This window comes from Salvelinus namaycush, chromosome 21, assembly GCF_016432855.1.
Source record: "Salvelinus namaycush isolate Seneca chromosome 21, SaNama_1.0, whole genome shotgun sequence".
NCBI lineage: Eukaryota > Metazoa > Chordata > Actinopteri > Salmoniformes > Salmonidae > Salvelinus > Salvelinus namaycush.
In genome coordinates this window covers 1,883,345-1,907,500 of record NC_052327.1, presented here as the reverse complement: position 1 = coordinate 1,907,500, position 24,156 = coordinate 1,883,345, and the positions used below count along the sequence as shown (strand labels likewise).

General features: G+C 42.3%; 1 protein-coding gene across 6 annotated transcripts in view; it reads right to left on the bottom strand.

Moving 5' to 3' along the window:
- The window catches only part of phka1a (phosphorylase kinase, alpha 1a (muscle)), a 55,308-nt gene extending 36,896 nt beyond the window's left edge, over nucleotides 1-18,412 (bottom strand). For 3 of the 6 annotated variants that reach the window (XM_039017045.1, XM_039017046.1, XM_039017047.1), the window contains exons 1-6: nucleotides 17,705-18,394; nucleotides 6,532-6,690; nucleotides 6,079-6,126; nucleotides 5,622-5,790; nucleotides 5,227-5,309; nucleotides 3,635-3,715 (exon numbers count right to left, since the gene is read on the bottom strand). In XM_039017045.1, coding sequence (XP_038872973.1) covers nucleotides 3,635-3,715; nucleotides 5,227-5,309; nucleotides 5,622-5,790; nucleotides 6,079-6,126; nucleotides 6,532-6,690; nucleotides 17,705-17,866 — 702 coding nt within the window. In that variant the 5' untranslated portion in view covers nucleotides 17,867-18,394. Of the gene's footprint in view, nucleotides 1-3,634; nucleotides 3,716-5,226; nucleotides 5,310-5,621; nucleotides 5,791-6,078; nucleotides 6,127-6,531; nucleotides 6,691-17,704 lie in introns of all 6 variants that reach the window. The other 3 variants (XM_039017049.1, XM_039017048.1, XM_039017050.1) reach the window with 2 other exon arrangements.
- Nucleotides 18,413-24,156: the final 5,744 nt, after the last annotated feature.

Sequence of the window (24,156 nt, the reverse complement as noted above, 5' to 3'; positions counted from 1 at the left end):
AAATATGCACATTTTTCGAACAAAACATAGATTTATTGTATAACATGTTATAAGACTGTCATCTGATGAAGTTGTTTCTTGGTTAGTTTGGTTGGTTCTTGGTTAGTTAGGTTGGTTTTGTGCATGCTACCTGTGCTGTGAAAAATGTCTGTCCTTTTTTGTATTTGGTGGTGAGCTAACATAAATATACGTGGTGTTTTCGCTGTAAAACATTTTAAAAAATCGGACATGTTGGCTGGATTCACAAGATGTTTATCTTTCATTTGCTGTATTGGACTTGTTAATGTGTGAAAGTTAAATATTTCTAAAAAATATCTTTTGAATTTCGCGCCCTGCACTTGAAGTGGCTGTTGTCATATTGTGCCCGGCTTCGGGCTTGCAGCCCAAAGAAGTTAAGGCAAGGGCTGATTTCAAGGTTTTACTGTTAACCTATAAAGCGTTACATGGGCTTGCTCCTACCTATCTTTCCGAGTTGGTCCTGCCGTACATACCTACACGTACGCTACGGTCACAAGACGCAGGCCTCCTAATTGTCCCTAGAATTTCTAAGCAAACAGCTGGAGGCAGGGCTTTCTCCTATAGATCTCCATTTTTATGGTCTGCCTACCCATGTGAGAGACGCAGACTCGGTCTCAACCTTTAAGTCTTTACTGAAGACTTATCTCTTCAGTAGGTCATATGATTGAGTGTAGTCTGGCCCAGGAGTGTGAAGGTGAACGGAAAGGCTCTGGAGCAACGAACCGCCATTGCTGTCTCTGCCTGGCCGGCTCCCCTCTCTCCACTGGGATTCTCTGCCTCTAACCCTATTACAGGGGCTGAGTCACTGGCTTACTGGTGCTCTTTCATGCCGTCCCTAGGAGGGGTGCGTCACTTGAGTGGGTTGAGTTACTGACGTGATCTTCCTGTCTGGGTTGGCGCCCCCCCTTGGTTTGTGCTGTGGTGGAGATCTTTGTGGGCTATACTCGGCCTTGTCTCAGGATTGTAAGTTGGTGGTTGAAGATATCCCTCTAGTGGTGCGGGGCTGTGCTTTGGCAAAGTGGGTGGGGTTATATCCTTCCTGTTTGGCCCTGTCCGGGGGTATCATCGGATGGGGCCACAGTGTCTCCTGACCCCTCCTGTCTCAGCCTCCAGTATTTATGCTGCAGTAGTTTATGTGTCGGGGGGCTAGGGTCAGTTGGTTATATCTGGAGTACTTCTCCTGTCTTATCCAGTGTCCTGTGTGAATTTAAGTATGCTCTCTCTAATTCTCTCCTTCTCTCTTTCTTTCTCTCTCTCGGAGGACCTGAGCCCTAGGACCATACGTCAGGACTACCGGGCATGATGACTCCTTGCTGTCCCCAGTCCACCTGGCCTTGCTGCTATTCCAGTTTCAACTGTTCTGCCTGCGGTTATGGAACCCCTACCTGTCCCAGACCTGCTGTTTTCAACTCTTAATGATCGGCTATGAAAAGCCAACTGACATTTATTCCTGATTATTATTTGACCATGCTTGTCACTTATGAACATTTTGAACATCTTGGCCATGTTCTGTTATAATCTCCACCCGGCACAGCCAGAAGAGGACTGGCCACCCCTCATAGCCTGGTTCCTCTCTAGGTTTCTTCCTAGGTTTTGGCCTTTCTAGGGAGTTTTTCCTAGCCACCGTGCTTCTACACCTGCATTGCTTGCTGTTTGGGGTTTTAGGCTGGGTTTCTGTACAGCACTTCGAGATATTAGCTGATGTACGAAGGGCTATATAAAATAAACTTGATTTGATTTGATAAACTAATTGCAAGGAAGGACAACCCTGCTCATAAAGTTATAAAGTTATCTCCTCACAGTTTGCAGCAAAATGCAGACAGGCTCTTGATCCAGGAAGGGCTGTTACCAAGATTCAAGAAGCTTTTCATCTTGTAAGCTGGCCTCTTGGACTAGCAAGTTAGTAAACCAAAACCACAGCTGGAGAGAATTTATTTAAATTTGGCACATCTTGGATAGTTAACTTAATGTAAGACATACCGTATAGTTGATCACCTGACTTCAGTTACGCAGTAGGAGTGACTTACCTAAATGAAGCACACGCGTGACTCGCTCAATCAACTGTGGTGAGGAACTACCGGTTAACTTCATAATGAAAAATTACCAAAAACAGGTGAAATTAACTAACCACCGGAAAATAACTAACTACCGGTTAACTACCGGTAAGCTTCATAATGAAAAATAATCAAAACAGGTGAAATTAAGAACGCTATCTGCTTTAGCTATTTACCTAGTGCACAAGTTGACGGCAGGCATTTACTTAAAAAGTACAAATATCCACATTTATATTGCAAATCATATAGCGGGTATTTCAAAAGACCCCGGATTCCAGTATATACTGCCCAACCATACAACATCTTCATAAGGACTACATTGCCCTGTCATAAGGACTACATTGCCCTGTCATAAGGGCTACGTCAGGTCGTAAGACTGTCATAACAACGACATATCAGATACAACAAACCACCATGACTGTTTTTGTGGAAATGACAAACTGTAGAAACCGAAGGATGGTGACAGACGGCTGGTGTAAAATAATGAAACAAAATGGAAAACGACATGTCGCCTCCACTGATATGGTAACAAGAAATGGCACATTACGCTGCTGGTTTCTAGGAATATCCAATAGAAACAGTTACTAGTATTAATCTATTTATATTCTTGGAAACTCCAGTAACCAACGCTTAGAACATGATACTAGCCAACACAATCAAAGGCATACCAATGACAGACAAATGTGTGTGTGAGTTCACGGACGAAATGTGTGAAACCCACTCTCTGTCCACCATGAATGCATTCTCAGCTGCTGTGTGTGTGTGTGTGTGTGCGTGCGTGCGTGTCTGTGTGTGTGTGTGTGTGTGTGTGTGCGTGCGTGTCTGTGTGTGTGTGAGAGGATCGGCCTTCATCTCTTTCATTGCAGCATGCCAGACACATAAGAAGGGGTGAAAAAGGAGTGAGTGAGAGAGAGGACAGTCCACCCCTCAGAGCCCGGTTCCTCTACCCAGTACAGCCAGTAGAGGACTGACCATCCCTCAGAGCCTGGTTCCTCTCTAGGTTTCTTCCTAGATTCCTGACTTTCCAGAGTTTTTTCCTGGCCACTGTGCTTCTAAATCTGCATTGCTTGCTGTTTGGGGTTTTAGGCTGGGTTTCTGTACAGCACTTTGTGACATCTGCTGATGTAAAAAGGGCTTTATAAAATACATTTGATTGACTGAACAGGAATAATGAATGAAAAGACAGCGACGGGAAGAGTGGGATGAATGGAGGGGTAAATGAGAGGGGTGAATGAGTACGGAATGTTCCGCAAGCAGGTCAGGTGCTTGTGTGTGTGTGTGTGTGTGTGTGTGTGTGTGTGTGTGTGTGTTCTTTGTTGCTCCACTCTTTTGATCATAGCTTGATAAAGGTTATCTGTTTGTGGCAGGCTTTCTCAGCAGTGTCAGTCATCTTTATAGGCTTTCCCATACAGACCACAATACGACACAAGGAATTACCTTCATCATAACCTCTCCTCCCTGTGTGTGTGTGTGTGTGTGTGTGTGTGTGTGTGTGTGTGTGTGTGTGTGTGTGTGTGTGTGTGTGTGTGTGTGTGTGTGTGTGTGTGTGTGTGTATTCTCACTTTAGCCATGCCGATGGAGCTAGCGTTGAGCTCAGGGATCCCCTGGTTCGTCTTGTCTCCTCGCTCCCACATCCCGTAGTCCTGAAAGAGTAGAGTATAATTCATAAAGGATTCATAAAGTATTTATAGAGCTCGGTAGAACATTCATAAGGTCTTCATAAACACTGTAAGTAGCAGAGTGAGAAAGCAGAAGGGTCCCATTTGAAATTAAATTACCAACCACTTAAATGTCATTATAGAGCTGTATAGAGCGTTCATAAAGTCTATATTAGCACTGTATAGAGCGTTCATAAAGTCTATATTAGCACTGTATAGAGCGTTCATAAAGTCTATATTAGCACTGTATAGAGCGTTCATAAAGTCTATATTAGCACTGTGTAGAGCGTTCATAAAGTCTATATTAGCACTGTGTAGAGCGTTCATAAAGTCTATATTAGCACTGTGTAGAGCGTTCATAAAGTCTATATTAGCACTGTATAGAGCGTTCATAAAGTCTATATTAGCACTGTATAGAGCGTTCATAAAGTCTATATTAGCACTGTATAGAGCGTTCATAAAGTCTATATTAGCACTGTATAGAGCGTTCATAAAGTTTATATTAGCACTGTATAGAGCGTTCATAAAGTCTATATTAGCACTGTATAGAGCGTTCATAAAGTCTATATTAGCACTGTGTAGAGCGTTCATAAAGTCTATATTAGCACTGTGTAGAGCGTTCATAAAGTCTATATTAGCACTGTGTAGAGCGTTCATAAAGTCTATATTAGCACTGTGTAGAGCGTTCATAAAGTCTATATTAGCACTGTATAGAGCGTTCATAAAGTCTATATTAGCACTGTATAGAGCGTTCATAAAGTCTATATTAGCACTGTGTAGAGCGTTCATAAAGTCTATATTAGCACTGTATAGAGCGTTCATAAAGTCTATATTAGCACTGTATAGAGCGTTCATAAAGTCTATATTAGCACTGTATAGAGCGTTCATAAAGTCTATATTAGCACTGTATAGAGCGTTCATAAAGTCTATATTAGCACTGTGTAGAGCGTTCATAAAGTCTATATTAGCACTGTGTAGAGCGTTCATAAAGTCTATATTAGCACTGTATAGATGCTACAACATCCACAGTTCGCTTCTTCACGTCTTTGAATTTAAACAGAAACTTACATCCACTTTGTGAGCTGCCTCGATGTAGAACTATGGAGGCATATAACCTCTATATTAACTCCTATGACAGTTCATAAACACTACATAGAGACTGAAGAGAAACGTACAGCCACTTTGTGAGCTGCCTCGATGTAGAACTATGAAGGCATATAACCTCTATATTAACTCCTATGACAGTTCATAAACACTACATAGAGACTGAAGAGAAACGTACAGCCACTTTGTGAGCTGCCTCGATGTAGAACTATGAAGGCATATAACCTCTATATTAACTCCTATGATAGTTCATAAACACTACATAGAGACTGAAGAGAAACGTACAGCCACTTTGTGAGCTGCCTCGATGTAGAACTATGAAGGCATATAACCTCTATATTAACTCCTATGACAGTTCATAAACACTACATAGAGACTGAAGAGAAACGTACAGCCACTTTGTAAGCCGCCTCGATGTAGAACATGAGATTCTGTACCACATCCACCTCATCTTGAGTGTAGACGATATGGAGTCCTGTAGGACAGACACATGAAGCATGGGTAAATACGAGCTCAACAATTATAAATAACGTTACAAAAAATACATTTGATAGACTTCTAGTTGCTACGGCAACTGGAGACTCAAAACATGAGGATTAATTGAGGAGTGGAAGTTGATACACACACACACACACACACACACACACACACACACACACACACACACACACACACACACACACACACACACACACACACACACACACACACACACACACACACACACAGTCCTAGAAGACAAAACATATGAAGACTTCATAAAGCAGTCATGGAGTGTCCCCTCTACCTGAGGCAGTCATCTGAGCGAGGAACAGCAGGAACAGAGAGGTAGCGTCCACTTGGAGGTGTCCCCACTGATCGTCCCCCACCACGGTAGCACAGGTCCTGGTGTTGTACTTAGCATGGAGGCAGTCCATGGTGCTCTTAGTGTACTTAAACTTCTCCACCTTGTCCAGCTGAGTGAGTGAGTGAGTGAGTGAGTGAGTGAGTGAGTGAGTGAGTGAGTGAGTGAGTGAGTGAGTGAGTGAGTGAGTGAGAGTGTGAGAGAGAGAGAGAGAGAGAGAGAGAGAGAGAGAGCGTTTGTGTGTGAGTGAGAGAGTGAGTGAGTGAGTGAGTGAGTGAGTGAGTGAGTGGGGAACATGTATGTATTACGCATGTATGAGCCTTTAGAATGTCTTAGAATGGCTCATTGTCCTATAAGGTGTTTACATCTTGTCCAGCTAGAACCTGTGCGTCGTACCTACCTGTCTCATAATGCACTGTAGAACACCTCTCATTAGTTTCACCACACTCTGGGGGGAGAGATAATAGAGGAGGAGATAGAAGAGGAGAGAGAGAATAGAGAAGAGGAGAGAGAAGAGGAGAGAGAGAATAGAGAAGAGGAGAGAGAAGAGGAGAGAGAAAATAGAGAAGAGGAGAGAGAAGAGGAGAGAGAATAGAGAAGAGGAGAGAGAAGAGGAGAGGAGAGAGAGAATAGAGAAGAGGAGAGAGAAGAGGAGAGAGAAGAGGAGAGAGAGAATAGAGGAGAGGAGAGAGAAGTCATCAACAAGCAGCCATACACCTCCCAATCAGCAGGCAGACAGACCAGAGGACTCGCTAGCCAGGAAGAGAAACAAGACAACTAAGGCTTTGCCACATGGCACACAATTTTTTTTATTTTTTATAAATAAATAAAAAACACCACACACGCAAGGTACCTGTTCCAGTTCGTAGGCCTTAGCCTTGTCTTCATCTCTGTCTGCATTCTTCCTGTAGGCCAGACTGAGAGCCCAGACAGACAGGATGCTGTACACGTTGTCTCTCACCCAGGCATCAGGCTGATCTCCACTGGCTGGGAGGAGACCTGTGACTGGGTCCTGGGGAGGAGAGAGGAGAGAGGGAAGGGTTAGGGATGATCTCCACTGGCTGGGAGGAGACCTGTGACTGGGTCCTGGGGAGGAGAGAGGAGAGAGGGAAGGGTTAGGGATGATCTCCACTGGCTGGGAGGAGACCTGTGACTGGGTCCTGGGGAGGTGAGAGGAGAGAGGGAAGGGGTTAGGGATGATCTCCACTGGCTGGGAGGAGACCTGTGACTGGGTCCTGGGGAGGAAAGAGGAGAGAGGGAAGGTTAGGGATGATCTCCACTGGCTGGGAGGAGACCTGTGACTGGGTCCTGGGGAGGAGAGAGGAGAGAGGGAAGGGTTAGGGATGATCTCCACTGGCTGGGAGGAGACCTGTGACTGGGTCCTGGGGAGGTGAGAGGAGAGAGGGAAGGGGTTAGGGATGATCTCCACTGGCTGGGAGGAGACCTGTGACTGGGTCCTGGGGAGGTGAGAGGAGAGAGGGAAGGGGTTAGCCCTTTCCCTCTCTCCTCTCTACTCCCCAGGACCCAGTCACAGGTCTCCTCCCAGCCAGTGGAGATCAGCCCTAATGTCAGCTTGTTCTTATGTTGTCTTTGGTCTAGTCTCCTTCGCTCCTTCCCATTTACACACACACGAAGCTCCTCCCCCACACACCAAGCTCCTCCCCCCATGCCAAGCTCCTCCCCCACACACCAAGCTCCTCCCCTCCCCATGCCAAGCTCCTCCCCCACACACCAAGCTCCTCCCCCTACCACTCACAACAACAAAGCTGGAAAATGAATGCTCAGTTTCTGTCACAGGCAGCATTGCGTTGAGAGATTATTTATGAGACGTGTTAATTTTCTATAATGGCTGCTACCAGAAGTTGGTCATTATTAGTGAATGTGCATTTTGCATGGTTCTGGTTACATCTGTAACAAAAAGGGCATTTTTATAAAACAGATTAGTGATTATTGAAAAAAAAAAAAGCAGGTTATACTATTTTTATAAAATAATTACATGGGTATTATTAGTGGGTCTTATGATTGTGGAAGGCTTATATTTAGCCTAGGTATAACTTCACAAGCCCTGAATTCATTAGATTATTGCTGACTGTTTGAAATGCAGTGCATTTTACCTTTAATTGTACAACAAAGCATATTTTGAGAAAATGTTTTGTTTTAAATCGGGATATATCTATCGTGAATTACCCATAGAATTGAAAATAAAAATAGAGAGATGATTTTGAGGCCATATCGCCCAGCCCTAACCAGCAGCAAACACAATGGGTGCTAGAGCGTTGGGCCAGTAACCGAAAGGTTGCTAGATCGAATCCCCGAGCTGACAAGGTAAAAATCTGTCGTTCTGCCCCTGAGCAAGGCAGTTAACCCACTGTTCCCCGAGCGCCGAAGACGTGGATGTCGATTAAGGCAGGCCCCAGCACCTCTCTGATTCAGAGGGGTTGAGTTAAATGCGGAAGACACATTTCAGTTAAAGGCATTCAGTTGTACAACTGACTAGGTATCCCCCTTCCTTTCTGAACTTAAAAATAATCATGTGCTAAGAAATGCTAACAAAGGCATTGTGATGTCACACAGGATTTGGAACTTTAGAACCCCTGTGGGCCAATCGTTAAACAGGCTCCCGCTATTCCACTCCGTTTGAAATCACAAACAGATGACTGGGGACTATTTGATGGCTGTTAGGGTGAACTTTCTAGAAAAAAATTAACTAATCCGTCTCTGTTTGTTTTCCACCCCCCCCCCCCCCCCCCCAGTTAACCTGTCTGCAGCCTGACAGATAGGAGACTGTACATGTAACCACCGTTGTTCTCTGTTTCAACATAAAGACAGGTTTCCTCACTGCACTTTGTCTTCCTCTGTGAGGTTTCAACAACCGCAGTGGTACAGAACTTCCCCACTTTGACGCCATAGGCATTTACTATGAGTCTCTCTCATGTTTATCAGTTAGGCTTATATCTATTACATGTGTGTGTAAGACAAACTTCCCAAGACAAACTTCCCAAGTGGCTCCACCTGTCCACCGACAGGCCCATAGAGAACTCACCGAGCACTGCGTCCCCCACCAGCAGCCAGACAACCACCGCGTCCAATCACCATACGTTTCCTGAGATTCACCGACAAGGAACGAGTCCTACAGGCGGCGAAAATCAACACCATTACAGTGGGAAACGCCAAACTCACCTTACACCAGGACCAGTCAAGCTGGAATACGCCGAAAGATCAGAGAGTTTGACAAGAGAGTTTGACGAGGTGAAGAAATACTCCATTGACCAAGGCATCTTTAGGGGATTCAAATACCCAAACGAGCTCAGGATTCTTCACCAAGGAGCCCTGCGACACTTCAAAACTCCCAAAGAGGCAAAACGTTTTTTGAAGGACAATTCTGGCCACTGAGAAATGGACCAATAATTAAAAGTGATTACTGTTATTACTAATGGAGGTAAGACAACATATAGCCACCATCCAATGACCCACCTGCCCCGCTAAATGTCATTATAGCCGTATAATTTGTATTTATTTATTTTAGCTGAGAGCGGGACAGGCTCTATAGCCTAACCCTATAGCCTAACCCTATAGCCTAACCCTATAGCCTAATCCTATAGCCTAACCCTATAGCCTAACCCTATAGCCTAATCCTATAGCCTAACCCTATAGCCTAACCCTATAGCCTAACCCTATAGCCTAACCCTATAGCCTAACCCTATAGCCTAACCCTATAGCCTAATCCTATAGCCTAACCCTATAACCTAACCCTATAGCCTAACCCTATAGCCTAACCCTATAGCCTAACCCTATAGCCTAACCCTATAGCCTAACCCTATAGCCTAACCCTATAGCCTAACCCTATAGCCTAACCCTATAGCCTAATCCTATAGCCTAACCCTATAGCCTAACCCTATAGCCTAACCCTATAGCCTAACCCTATAGCCTAACCTCGGCCTACTAATGTTTTAGCCTACTTTTACATCCCCTTTTTTAAATGATCATTATTATTTGTAGTAATCATTTTCACATCCACCATTTACAGCCTGTCGATTACGACACATTTACAGACCTAACGAGAGGCTCAATGCGTCAATTTCATGCCTATGGCCTTATCCTGTTGATATTCTGTTTTAATCAAAACAAACAACTTATCCTATAGATCAGATCCCTCTTAAGGATTTGCTCCATCATTTCTGTTTTATTTGTTTTTGGGAACACAGAATTGAGACTGAGCGTGGGGTTAACAGATCCAACGGGATATGTCGAGTTGTTTGGGAACTTGGCTGGGGTGTTCAGAGATTGTTCTTTCATGTACACCATTTTTTTTTAAATTTTTTATGTGATCGCAGCTGTAACTGTTATCCACCTATACCCAGAGATGACTTGCACTAGAGTTCCAATTACTGTTATCCACCTATACCCAGAGATGACTTACACTAGAGTTCCAATTACTGTTATCCACCTATACCCAGAGATGACTTGCACTAGAGTTCCAATTACTGTTTGATGACGTTGACTAGTACCTTAAATCTACTGCCATGGTCCAGGTTATGTAATAAAACTGAAAAATACTATGTGCTCTTAAAAAGGAAAAAGCAGACATCACACTATTACAAGAGACACACCTCTGTGATGCTGAACATGCTAAACTCCGCAGAGCTTGGGTGGGACAGGTGTATTTCTCAACTTTTAAATCAAACAGTAGAGTCACAGCCATACTTATCCATGAGAATGTTCCATTCATAATTGACAAAAACATATCTGATCCGGAGGGGAGATTTATTCTGGTAACTGGGTCACTGTATAAGCAACCAATTACTATCTTCAATATATAACAGTGACTCACCCCATTCCGTACAAATTTGCGTAACCGCGACATTCAAACGAGGCTGCAATGAAAACTAATGTAACTGTAGCGACTGTGTTGACATCAACATCTAGGGTGTGAACTAGGTTTCTATTCAAGTGTTGATTGACATGGTAATGTCAAAATGGTATTGCTTTACAAATGGTATTGATATTACATTTGATCTGGAAGTATCACGTTTTTTGGGGCGCTAAAATAAGGTATGTACAAAAGTGAGTTAGTTACCGTTACGCCCCTAACACAGATAGTCCTGCTTTCATGTCAAATGATAACTCTGTTCAATGAGCATTGTTTCTCGTTTAGAGTGCTGGCTAGAAATTATAATTCTACCCTCAACCCAACCCTGGACAAATCATTTCAAGTCCCCACCACAAATCCCAGATCTGCAAATATGTTGAACTGTGTTACTAAAGAGATGGGACTGATAGATATCTGGAGAGAGACTAATAGCTCATCTATGGACTATACATACTACTCTAATGTCCATAACACCTACTCTCGTATAGATTACATTTTTATCACAAAGATTTTCATAAATTCTGCCACGTGTACATTCGGACCCATAGCACTTTCAGATCACGCCTTTGTCCACCTCCGATTTGACCTCTGCAAAAAAATCCCATGGTCAAAGAGCTGGAAATTCAACACCATGTCATCAAACGAAGCGTTCCATACATTGGTAACTACATGGATAGACGACTACACACAAGACAACAAAGACTCTCCTGTTTCTCCGGCCACAATGTGGGACGCTGCCAAAGCCACACTAAGAGGTCATGTAATTGCATATGCTTCCTCTAAGAAAAAAACAACGGAAGCACACAGGCTAGATCTTGAGAGGGAGCTGGAACGCTGTGAAAAAGTACATAAACAATCCCCAGACAACACCTCCTGGAGTTTAATTAACTTCTTGCCACTATAGGGGGTGCTGTTTTCGCATTAGCATAATTTCCTCTACAGATTAAACTGCCTCTTATTCAATTATTGCTCTTACTATATGCATATAATTAATACCATTGGATAGAAAACAATCTATAGTTTCTAAAACCGTTTCAATTTTGTCTCTGAGTTAAACAGAAGTCATTTGACAGCACTTTCCCTGACCAAGAAGAAGAATGCAAGATGTGTATGCTCGCTTCAACGCTCTGCCTATATATGGTCACGCCACCTATGACCCGAAACACACTTCATTCGTCTTCCTCTGGGTGTCAAGAGGACGTCAGAGGAGAATTTTTTTGTTTACCTTGTACTGACGTGAAATAAGACCTATTTCTTTGGCGTGACCGACAACTTCCGGTTCTCTGACTCGCGCTATTTGGAGGTGCGATTGTCTACTGTTTTGCTGCCGTTACGGATGAAAACTATCTCCGTCTCGAAGTTTGTTTGATACATGTGACCATATCATCTTAATGTATGTTTTTTCAATATAGTTTAATCAGATTATTTGAATTTTTTCGGGAGTTTTGCCGTGTTCCGTTCTGTGACTTTTTTTACTTTGGCCAGTCGACCAGTACATATGCTAAATGAAGAGGGAAAGTTGCCATTATGAATGGATTGAACGACTCATCAGGACTAAGGACACATTGATCAACATTCTGATGAAAGATCAGCAATAGTAAGACCCAATTTACGATGTTATTTCATATATCTGTCGTGCATGTGAACTGGTCGCGGGCGCCCAGCTGGTTCTGGCTGGCGTGGCTATGCTAATTTAGCGCTACATTTTGTTTTCGCTATAAAACATTTAATAAATCTGAAATATTGTTTGGATTCACCAGATGTTGGGCTTTCAATATCTGTACGCTGTGTATTTTTCTGAAATGTTTTAAGATAAGTAATTAGTTATATGACGTTGGTCTCTGTAATTGTTCTGGCTGCGTCAGCACTATTTCAGATTGCAGCTGCAATGTAGAACTGTGATTTATACCTGAAAAATGCAAATTTTTCAAAAAAAAACTATGCTATACCATAAATATGTTATCAGACTGTCATCTTATGAAGTTGTTTCTTGGTTAGTGGCTATATATATTTTTATTTAGTCGAATTAGTGATAGCTACTGACGCAGGAAAAAACTGTTGGAGTAAAAAAATTGTGTCTTATGCTAACGTGGTTAGCTAATAGATTTACATATTGTGTCTTCCCTGTAAAACATTTTAAAAATCTGAAATGGTGGCTTTATTCACAAGATCTGTATCTTTCATCTGGTGTCTTGGACTTGTGATTTAATGATATTTAGATGCTACAATTTACTTGTGACGCTATGCTAGCTATGCTACTCAGTGGGGGGGGAGTGGGGGGTGATCCCGGATCCGGGTTGGTGACTCGTTAATTAAAGCAGCCAAAGCCAAACTGAACTTGGACTATACTCAAGAGATAAAAAAGAATACCATGAGTATAGTAACAGGCCTAGTAGATTGCTTGCTTGACAATTTTAAAGAAAGAGCGGTCAGAGCGTACAATCATGGCCATCCGAACAGCAGAGGACGAGGTCACATATGATCCAAATAAGACAAATGTAACTTTATGATTTTTACTGCAAACTGAGAAAAAAACTTCTAAGTAAAAACATACGGAGGCAGAATGCCATTCCTTCCTAGAGGGAATCTCGCTACCTAAACTATCAGAGACCGACCAAGATCTCAACTCCCCCTTCACTCCTGAGGAGGTCCAGGAGGGAATTACCTCCATGCCACCTAACAAGTCCCCAGGCCCAGATGGATTTCCCAGACAGTTCTACAAAGTTTTTTCATTCCAATGCTGGATGATTTTTGCAAAAATGGAGCTCTCCCAGACTCTATGTACATAGGCCTCATTACAGTGCTGCTCTAACAGACAAGGAGCCTCTATCTTGCTCGTCCTCCCGGCCCATAAGCTTGTTGGATTTCCACTACAAAATAATTACCAAATTGCTCACCAAAAGACTAAACATTCTTCTTCCCAAAATAATAAAAGCGGACCAAACTGGATTTATTAGAGACAGATACTCTTCTGATAACATTCGCCGTCTTTTTGATATTATTGATCAAGTAAACGCAGAGAAGACCCCTGTCCTGCTGGCTTCACTGGATGCTGAGAAGGCGTTCGACAGGATGGAGTGGAGCTTTCTGTTCTCAGTCTTAGAAAAGTTCAATATGGGCCCAAACTTTATTAAATGGATTAAGTCCCTATACTGTCATCCAAAAACCATGGTGACTACTAATGGTCTGAATTCTGACAGATTCCCTTTGGGACGTGGCACAAGACAAGGATGCTCGCTGTCCCCCCTGCTCTACTTGTTGGGGGCGGAGCCTCTGGCAGAGTTGATAAGGAGCAATCCAAGTATTATGGGTGTTTGGCCTTCAGCACAAGATTTCTCTCTACGCGGATGATGTCTTGCTCAATATATCCAACCCTGAGAAATCCCTCCCATTTTAGACACAATTGCTCAGTACGGCAAGTTTTCAGGATATAAAAAACATTTGAACAAATCTACTGTTTGCCCTCTCAGTCTTACACTCAACAGCTCTATGAAGACACAGCTCTATGAAGACACAGCTCTATGAAGACACAGCTCTATGAAGACACAGCTCTATGAAGACACAGCTCTATGAAGACACAGCTCTATGAAGAACGTTCCAATGGAAGACACGGGGGTTTCAATACCTTGGGATCTTTGTAACACCTGATCTGAATTGCCTTTTCAAGGAAAATTATCTCCCACTCCTGTATCGAATCAAGAACGATCTCCAAACCTGGATCTCCCTCCCAATTAGCCGGAAGAATTAATGTCATCCGTATGAACATCCTCCCTAGACTGAACTATTTATTTCAGATGCTCCCATGCTATCTCCCAGCTTCCTTTTTCAAAACAACCAACCAAAGCATCACCAAATGTATATGGATCAATAAAAAACCTAGGATCAAGTTCTCCACTCTATCGAAATCTGAATCTAAGGGCGGTCTTGCCCTTCCCTCCCTTCAATTGTACTACTGGTCTGCCCAAATCAGCAACATGCTAACATGGATCACAAACAGACAAGAGTCAACGTGGATTTAGATAGAAGCCCAATCCTGTGGTCCATTACCCCTCAGCTCAATTATATTAATTAATAACTTTAGTGAAGTGGGCAACATAGCCAAAACCTTTGTGATTCACAGCACCCTACTAGCATGGAGGGACTGTAAGAAATACCTTGGCATTTCCTCCCAAAAATGTTCTCACTCGCAACCCAGACTTGGAAAAAGCCCTGAGTGATGCCAACTTTCCTCTTTGGCATTCTCTAGGACCTTTTCAGACCTGTTTCATCAGAACACCACTACACTGAAATCCTTTCAAGAGCTCTGCAGTGAATTCAATGTGCCAAGATCCAATTACTTTTTTTAAATCTTCAAATTAGACACGTAACTTCCTCATTTACTTCCAAGGGGAGGTTTAGAGCTCAGCTGAATGAAGTTGAGACCCTTCTTGCTACCCCCAGTGAGACTCCATAGAATGAATACAGACATTTATCCTGATTGTAAAAGATGTACACTACCGTTCAAAAGTTTGTGGTCACTTAGAAATGTCCTTGTTTTTGAAAGAAAAGCACATTTGGTGTCCATTGAAATAAAATAGATCAGAAATACAGTGTAGACATTTTTAATGTTGTAAATGACTATTGTAGCAAAACACCAGTCACAGCGTCAACAGTGTGGACGGGGGACCAGGGATCCGGGTACACACACACACACACAACGCCTTTCCCCCATAATCAACCATAAGCTCAGATGGTCAACTGTTGTTACATCCCAGAGTCCAACTCAAGAAAGGACTTGATTTACTAACACATATCAAGTTAGAGCTGTTTGAGAAAGCATGCAAGGTTAAGCAAAGAGTAGGAGATTTGATTAACCAATGTCAAGTCCTAGGTGATGGAGATCAGATACACCCCCTTCCACTGAAACACACACACACACACACACACACACACACACACACACACACACACACACACACACACACACACACACACTTGAGAAATGTCCTTGTATATGATGCTCACCTATCAGGGGGCTTTGCAGGACCAACCCTGCCAGGCAGGCTCAGAATCTTGAGGTCTCGGTCCATATTCCTCTTTGTGTTTTGGCTGCATATAGGCTACTTACAGTTGGCCCATAAAACAGATAAGGACTTCCTCTTTAGTGTATGGGTCGCTCAGGTGGGTGTCTAGGGTATAGGGTCGGGGACCGTTCCGTCATGATAGGACAATCAATAAATGATATGTATATCCCTCATCTGCACAACATTGAAAGCGCTCTCTCTCTCAACCCCTGCACACAGACAAACATTGGTTCTGGGATATGCAAACGTTTCCTTTCTCACTCACTTAAAACAAAAACACACACCCCACCTTCCAATACATCCACACATACCCACACACTGTGCTTTCTATGTCCTCTGTTTGCCATGTTTTTACCCCCACCATGTTGATTGAGGACGTTTGTGTTCCAATTCGTTATATTTGAAGATGTTATTCTACTGGTTATCTTTTCTTCTAATGCCGTCTTATCCATTTATAAAATAATATAAATGGAAAGTTAAATAATTATTTTAACAACATTACCTATCTTGAATGGTACAGTGTAGTTGTACTTTAACAAATTGTTTAATTGTATTGCTTTTCTAATCTATTTTTTGCTATTATTACAATCCCTACCATGGCTAGTATGAGTGTCATTGTTAGAATAGCCATGGAGTAGTCTGTGTCTCGCAACATTTGGTTGTCAATATACAGTTTATCGACTACGAGGGCTACACACTTCCCTTTCAATCTTTTCTCCTTGAAGATTGGGTTGAGAACTTTGCGCCGTTTTGTAATCTCCCTCGGGAAATGATCACTCATGCCTATTTTCGTGCCAGCGAGTCTTTTATCCATTACTGTATCCTTAAAGAAAAAAGAATTGATGCTCCTCGTTTACTCTCCGTCATGTTTGAGTGTTGCTTGATTTTGTCATATTTGACGATACATTTCTCAAGCCTTATGAGTGATTTTGTGTTGTTTTCCAGATTGAACGTTATTACCCACGAGTATAAGAAGTGATAATATATAGTCTATTTTACAGATATTGAATATTACGTTTATATCTTGAGGCGATCTGCACCGCTGTGTTCAGTCTGCAATCTTGAAATCTTTCAAAACAGGTGATTACTTGATACATTGGAAAGAATTTACAAAAAAAGTAAGCAAACTAGAATGCTATTTGGCCCTAAACATAGAGTACCAAATGGCAGAATATCTGACCACTGTGACTGACCTGAAATTAAGGAAAGCTTTGACTATGTACAGACTCAGTGAGTATAGCCTTGCTATTGAGAAAGGCCGTCAAAGTCAGACCTGGCTCTCAAGAGTAGACAGGCTATGTGCACACTGCCCACAAAATGAGGTGGAAACTAAGCTGCACTTCCTAACCTCCTGCCAAATGTATGACCATATTATTGACACATATTTCCCTCAGATTACACAGATCCACAAATAATTCAAAAACAAATCAAAAGTTGATAAACTCCCATATCTATTGCGTGAATTAGGCCGTCATTGTAAATAAGAATTTGTTCTTCACTGACTTACCTAGTTAAATAAATGTAAAATAAAATGTTTGTTTTTTTAACCACAGCAGCAAGATTTGTGACCTGTTGCCACAAGAAAAGGGCAACCAGAGAAGAACAAACATTGTAAATACAACCCATATTTATGTTTGTTTATTTTCCCTTTTGAACTATTTGAACATCGTTACAACACTGTATATATACATAATATAACATTTGAAATGTCTTTAATCTTTTGGAACTTTTGTGAGTAATATTTACTGTTAATTTTTTATTGTTTAATTTCATTTTTGTTTATAATCTATTTCACTTGCTTTGACAATGTAAACATATGTTTCCCATGCCAATAAAGCCCTTAAATTGAAATTGAATTGAGAGAGAGAAATAAATAAGAATAAGTGATAAGTCGTTTCAAGGGGAGCTTTTGTGAGCTTTCTCTAAAACCAATGATCACGCTATGTAAACATGAATGTTCTGCAAGCTAGTGTGTGCAACAGTTAACATGTCCCAACGCCACAGACAGTAGGTTAGTTTAGAGGTCAGAATGGATGGCCCTAAAAAAAAATATATAGCGTTAGCAGAAGGGACAACACATAAACAACCCTCACTTGATGTCGGAGTATGGTTTGATGCACTATCCGGGCATAGTTGTCCAGTTTCACTCCCGAGTTGCTTCGACTTCTCATGTTGTTGGGTTGATGATAATCGTCCGTATCCGTGGTTGAGCGAGAAACGGAAGCTCGAGTTCTCCCCGAGACTCGCTTCGGCATTAGCCTACTTCACAAATATCTCTATTGTTTGACACGACGAACAAGACAAGACGAAGTTTAGAGGCGATAGAAAACTTTAGCTACAATGTAACTCTAAATGTTCTGGCGAGTTACAATGTACCATCGGACGAAATAACAAATGTTACAGTAGTAGTCTACCATCGCCGCACCGCCTCCAAACGTTATAATATCGATGAGCGAGTTATGGCTGCACAGAATTAACACTGTAGGTTGAAATTCGATATCGTCCTAAAAAAGACTACCATCAGCTGTTCCAACTTAGAAGTTCTACGAATCAACTGGTACACGCAAAGCAGCCATACACAAACTGCTCTGTATTTTGACTGTATCGCGTTTGTTGCTATCGAATTCTTCAGACAGCGAGTTTCTGCAGACGAAAAAAAATCCTCTTAACTCATGGAACATGGTGTGAACTAAAACCAGGAAGAGTGCAAACCTATTCCAACTATTACACAATCAAACTGACAACTGAAACAATAACCAAAATAATGTATCCGTAATTGATAAAGATATAATTATGGTATAGTCACTGGGATATTTGAGGCGTGTTATTGGAGATATGTAGGGAACTGTTTTGTTTTTAGGTGTCTGCAAGGACAGTGGGACTGGAAGGTTCGATTGTTTTACGAGCAGGTGTATGTATATACAGTACCAGACAAAAGTTAATTTTTACTGTTTTCTACATTGTATAATAATAGTGAAGACATCAAAACAATGAAATAACACATATGTAATCACGTAGTAACCAAAAAAAGTGTTAAACCAATCAAAATATATTTTATATTTGAGATTCTTCAAAGTAGCCACGGCTAAGGGCTGTTTTTATGCGCAACGCGGAGTGCTTGGATACAGCCATTAGCCGTGGTATTTTGGCGATGTACCACAAATCTCCGGGGTTGCCTTATTGCTATTATAAAGTCTTTACCAACGTAATTAGAGCAGTAAAAATATATGTTTTGTCATACCCGTGGTATACGGTATGATATACCACGGTTGTCAGCCAATAGGCATTCAGGGCATTATCACTTAAATATTTTTAAACTGGGTGGTTCAAGCCCTGAATGCCTATTGGCTGACAGCCGTGGTATATCAGATGGTATACCACGGGTATGACAAAACATATACAGTGGGGCAAAAAAGTATTTAGTCAGCCACCAATTGTGCAAGTTCTCCCACTTAAAAAGATGAGAGAGGCCTGTAATTTTCATCATAGGTACACTTCAACTATGACAGACAAAATTAGGAAAAAAAATCCAGAAAATCACATTGTAGGATTTTTAATGAATTTATTTGCAAATTATGGTGGAAAATAAGTATTTGGTCAATAACAAAAGTTTCTCAATACTTTGTTATACAGTAATCCCTCGTTTATCGCGGGGGTTACGTTCCGAAAATGACCCGCGATAAGTGAAATCCGCGAAATAGAAAACTTTTTTTTTTTTTACAATTAGCAACTATTACATGTATACAAATACAGTGACTCACGTGTAGGCCGTTTCGTCGACATTATGGGTTTAGGAGATGTTCGAAATTACAAGATAATTTGGCCAACTTAATGTAAATTTGCCAAGCTGTTTTATGTACGTACACATAACTGCACGAGACGACAAAATGATAGCACAATTCGTAGCATGTTTTGATACAAGAAGCGGGAGTGAGTTTTTAGCGAATCAGAATGCAGAGCACAATGCACCAAAAAAAAAAAAAAAATGCATTATGAAAATCCGCGAAATAGCGAATCCGCGATAAGTGAACCGCGAAGTGGCGAGGGATCACTGTATACCCTTTGTTGGCAATGACAGAGGTCAAACGTTTTCTGTAAGTCTTCACAAGGTTTTCACACACTGTTGCTGGTATTTTGGCCCATTCCTCCATGCAGATCTCCTCTAGAGCAGTGATGTTTTGGGGCTGTTGCTGGGCAACACTGACTTTCAACTCCCTCCAAAGATTTTCTATGGGGTTGAGATCTGGAGACTGGCTAGGCCACTCCAGGACCTTGAAATGCTTCTTACGAAGCCACTCCTTTGTTGCCCGGGCGGTGTGTTTGGGATCATTGTCATGCTGAAAGACCCAGCCACGTTTCATCTTCGATGCCCTTGCTGATGGAAGGAGGTTTTCACTCAAAATCTCACGATACATGGCCCCATTCATTCTTTCCTTTACACGGATCAGTCTTCCTGGTCCCTTTGCAGAAAAACAGCCCCAAAGCATGATGTTTCCACCCCCATGCTTCACAGTAGGTATGGTGTTCTTTGGATGCAACTCAGCATTCTTTGTCCTCCAAACACGACGAGTTGAGTTTTTACCAAAAAGTTATATTTTGGTTTCATCTGACCATATGACATTCTCCCAATCTTCTTCTGGATCATCAAAATTCTCTCTAGCAAACTTCAGACGGGCCTGGACATGTACTGGCTTAAGCAGGGGGACACGTCTGGCACTGCAGGATTTGAGTCCCTGGCGGCGTAGTGTCAGTAACGATGGTAGGCTTTGTTACTTTGGTCCCAGCTCTCTCCAGGTCATTCACTAGGTCCCCCCGTGTGGTTCTGGGATTTTTGCTCACCGATTTTTGCTTGTGATCATTTTGACCCCACGGGGTGAGATCTTGCGTGGAGCCCCAGATCGAGGGAGATTATCAGTGGTCTTGTATGTCTTCCATTTCCTAATAATTGCTCCCACAGTTGATTTCTTCAAACCAAGCTGCTTACCTATTGCAGATTCAGTCTTCACAGCCTTGTGCTGGTCTACAATTTTGTTTCTGGTGTCCTTTGACAGCTCTTTGGTCTTGGCCATAGTGGAGTTTGGAGTGTGACTGTTTGAGGTTGTGGACAGGTGTCTTTTATACTGATAACAAGTTCAAACAGGTGCCATTAATACAGGTAACGAGTGGAGGACAGAGGAGCCTCTTAAAGAAGAAGTTACAGGTCTGTGAGAGCCAGAAATCTTGCTTGTTTGTAGGTGACCAAATACTTATTTTCCACCATAATTTGCAAATAAATTCATTAAAAATCCTACAATGTGATTTTCTGGATTTTTTTTCTCATTTTGTCTGTCATAGTTGAAGTGTACCTATGATGAAAATTACAGGCCTCTCTCATCTTTTTAAGTGGGAGAACTTGCACAATTGGTGGCTGACTAAATACTTTTTTGCCCCACTGTATTTTTACTGCTCTAATTAAGCTGGTAAAGAGTTTATAGTAGCCATAAGGTATGTTCAAATAATGATTGACGTACTTTCATTAAAAACGTTATTTTGATGAATGTCTTCATACTGTTTCGACCTTCCATATATTTCTTTGTAAATATCCATAAAAATTATGCCGGATGATTCATGATTTCGACTGGTTGAGAAACGTTGCCTGTCTGTCTGTCTCTTCCCGACTCCCGGTCCCTGCTGTACAAATGCATTACTATGGGACAGCTGGAGACTGAATTTGAATGTTTAAACAATATTGCAAATGTCGGAGAGACAGCAAGGTTTATACAAATTTCCGCTGTTGAAAACGAAATGTTAGTCTAAAAGAAATGTGAAATAATGTCTAGATGCTTTTTATAGTGGATATCAAGTTTATAAATTGCCTGGCTGGGCTGATGAGACAGTGGATTGCGCAGTCAGATGGGACAGAGTAAATAGTTCTTTCAACGTCATAGATTTAGCCGGTGGTAACTTGTGGAATAGACACCGGCTGGAATGCGCTTTTAACCAATCAGCATTCAGGATTAGACCAACCCGTTTTATAAATATATATAATGTGTGTGATGGGATGTGTAGACAATATGGACAGTAGATGGATAGAATATGTAGCATATCTGAAGAATAACCTATGTACAGCAATAGATGAATAGGATAAGCCTTGACTAGAATACAGTATATACAGTTGAAGTCGGAAGTTTACATACACTTAGGTTGGAGTCATTAAAACTCGTTTTTCAACCACTCCACACATTTCTTGTTAACAAACTATAGTTTTGGCAAGTCGATTAGGACATCTACTTTGTGCATGACACAAGTAATTTTCCCAACAATTGTTTACAGAGAGATTATTTCACTGTATCACAATTCCAGTGGGTCAGAAGTTTACATACACTAAGTTGACTGTGCCTTTAAACAGCTTGGAAAATTCCAGAAAATGTGGTCATGGCTTTAGAAGCTTCTGATAGGCTAATTGACATACTTTGAGTCAATTGGAGGTGTACCTGTGAATGTATTTCAAGGCCTACCTTCAAACCCAGTGCCTCTTTGCTTGACATCATGGGAAAATCAAAAGAAATCAGCCAAGACCTCAGAAAATAAATTGTAGACCTCCACAAGTCTGGTTCATCCTTAGGAGCAATTTTCCAAACGCCTGAAGGTACCATGTTCATCTGTACATAGAATAGTATGCAAGTATAAACACCATGGGACCATGCAGCCGTCATACCGCTCAGGAAGGAGACTCCTTCTGTCTCCTAGAGATTAACATACTTTGGTGCGAAAAGTGCAAATCAATCCCAGAACAACAGCAAAGGACCTTGTGAAGATGCTGGAGGAAACAGGTACAAAAGTATCTATATCCACAGTAAAACGAGTCCTATATCGACATAACCTGAAAGGCCGCTCAGTAAGGAAGAAGCCACTGCTCCAAAACCGCCATAAAAAAGCCCGACTACGGTTTGCAATTGCACATGGGGACAAAGATCATACTTTTTGGGAGAAATGTCCTCTGGTCTGATGAAACAAAAATATAACTGTTTGGTCATAATGACCATCGTTATGTTTGGAGGAAAACGTGGGAGGCTTGCAAGCCGAAGAACACCATCCCAACCGTGAAGCACGGGGGTGGCAGCATCATGTTGTGGGGTTGCTTTGCTGCAGGAGGGACTGGTGCACTTCACAAAATAGATGGCATCATGAGGTAGGAAAAATATGTGGATATATTGAAGCAACATCTCAAGACATCAGTCAGGAAGTTAAAGCTTGGTCACAAATGGGTCTTCCAAATGGACAATGACCCCAAGCATACTTCCAAAGTTGTGGCAAAATGGCTTAAGGACAACAAAGTCAAGGTATTGGAGTGGCCATCACAAAGCCCTGACCTCAATCCTATAGAAAATGTGTGGGCAGAACTGAAAAAGCGTGTGCGAGCAAGGAGGCCTACAAACCTGACTCAGTTACACCAGCTCTGTAAGGAGGAATGGGCCAAAATTCACCCAACTTATTGTGGGAAGCTTGTGGAAGGCTACCTGAAACGTTTGACCCAAGTTAAACAATTTAAAGGCAATTATACCAAATACTAATTGAGTGTATGTAAACTTCTGACCCACTGGGAATGTGATGAAAGAAATAAAAGCTGAAATAAATCATTCTCTCTACTATTATTCTGACATTTCACATTCTTAAAATAAAATGGTGATCCTAACTGACCTAAGACAGGGGATTTTTACGAGGATTAAATGTCAGGAATTGTGAAAACATGAGTTTAAATGTATTTGGCTAAGATGTATGTAAACTTCCGACTTCAACTGTGTATTTTGTGCAGAAAAAAGGAACTGGTTCAGTGTATTGACTACACTGTGTTAACCAGGAGAGGGCGGCAGAGACACGTTTCAATACCACAGTCCCGTGTGTGTGTGTGTGTGTGTGTGTGTGTGTGTGTGTGTGTGTGTGTGTGTGTGTGTACCTGTGTGTAGCTGCCAGCGTGTTCTACGAGTGGTTGTCTAGTGCTCACTGAGTGTTCAACAGCACAGATGAGTATAGAGGTGCTTTCCTCTACCTCTCCTCCACCCCTCCTCTCCTCCTCCACCTTTCCTCTATCCCTCCACCCCTCCTCTACCCCTCCTCTCCTCCTCCACCCCTCCTCTGCCCCTCCTCTCCTTCACCCCTCTACCCCTCCTCTCCTCTACCCCTCCTCTCCTCCACCCCTCCTCTACCCCTCCTCTCCTCCACCCCTCCTCTCCTCCACCCCTCCTCTCCTCCACCCCTCCTCTCCTCCACCCCTCCTCTACCCCTCCTCTCCTTCACCCCTCTACCCCTCCTCTCCTCTACCCCTCCTCTCCTTCACCCCCCTCCTCTCCTCTACCCCTCCTCTCCTCCACCCCTCTACCCCTCCTCTCCTCTACCCCTCCTCTCCTCTACCCATCCTCTCCTCTACCCATCCTCTCCTCTACCCATCCTCTCCTCTACCCATCCTCTCCTCTACCCATCCTCTCCTCTACCCATCCTCTCCTCCACCCCACATCTCCACCCCCCCACGTCTCCACCCCCCCCATCTCTCCTCCACCCCACCTCT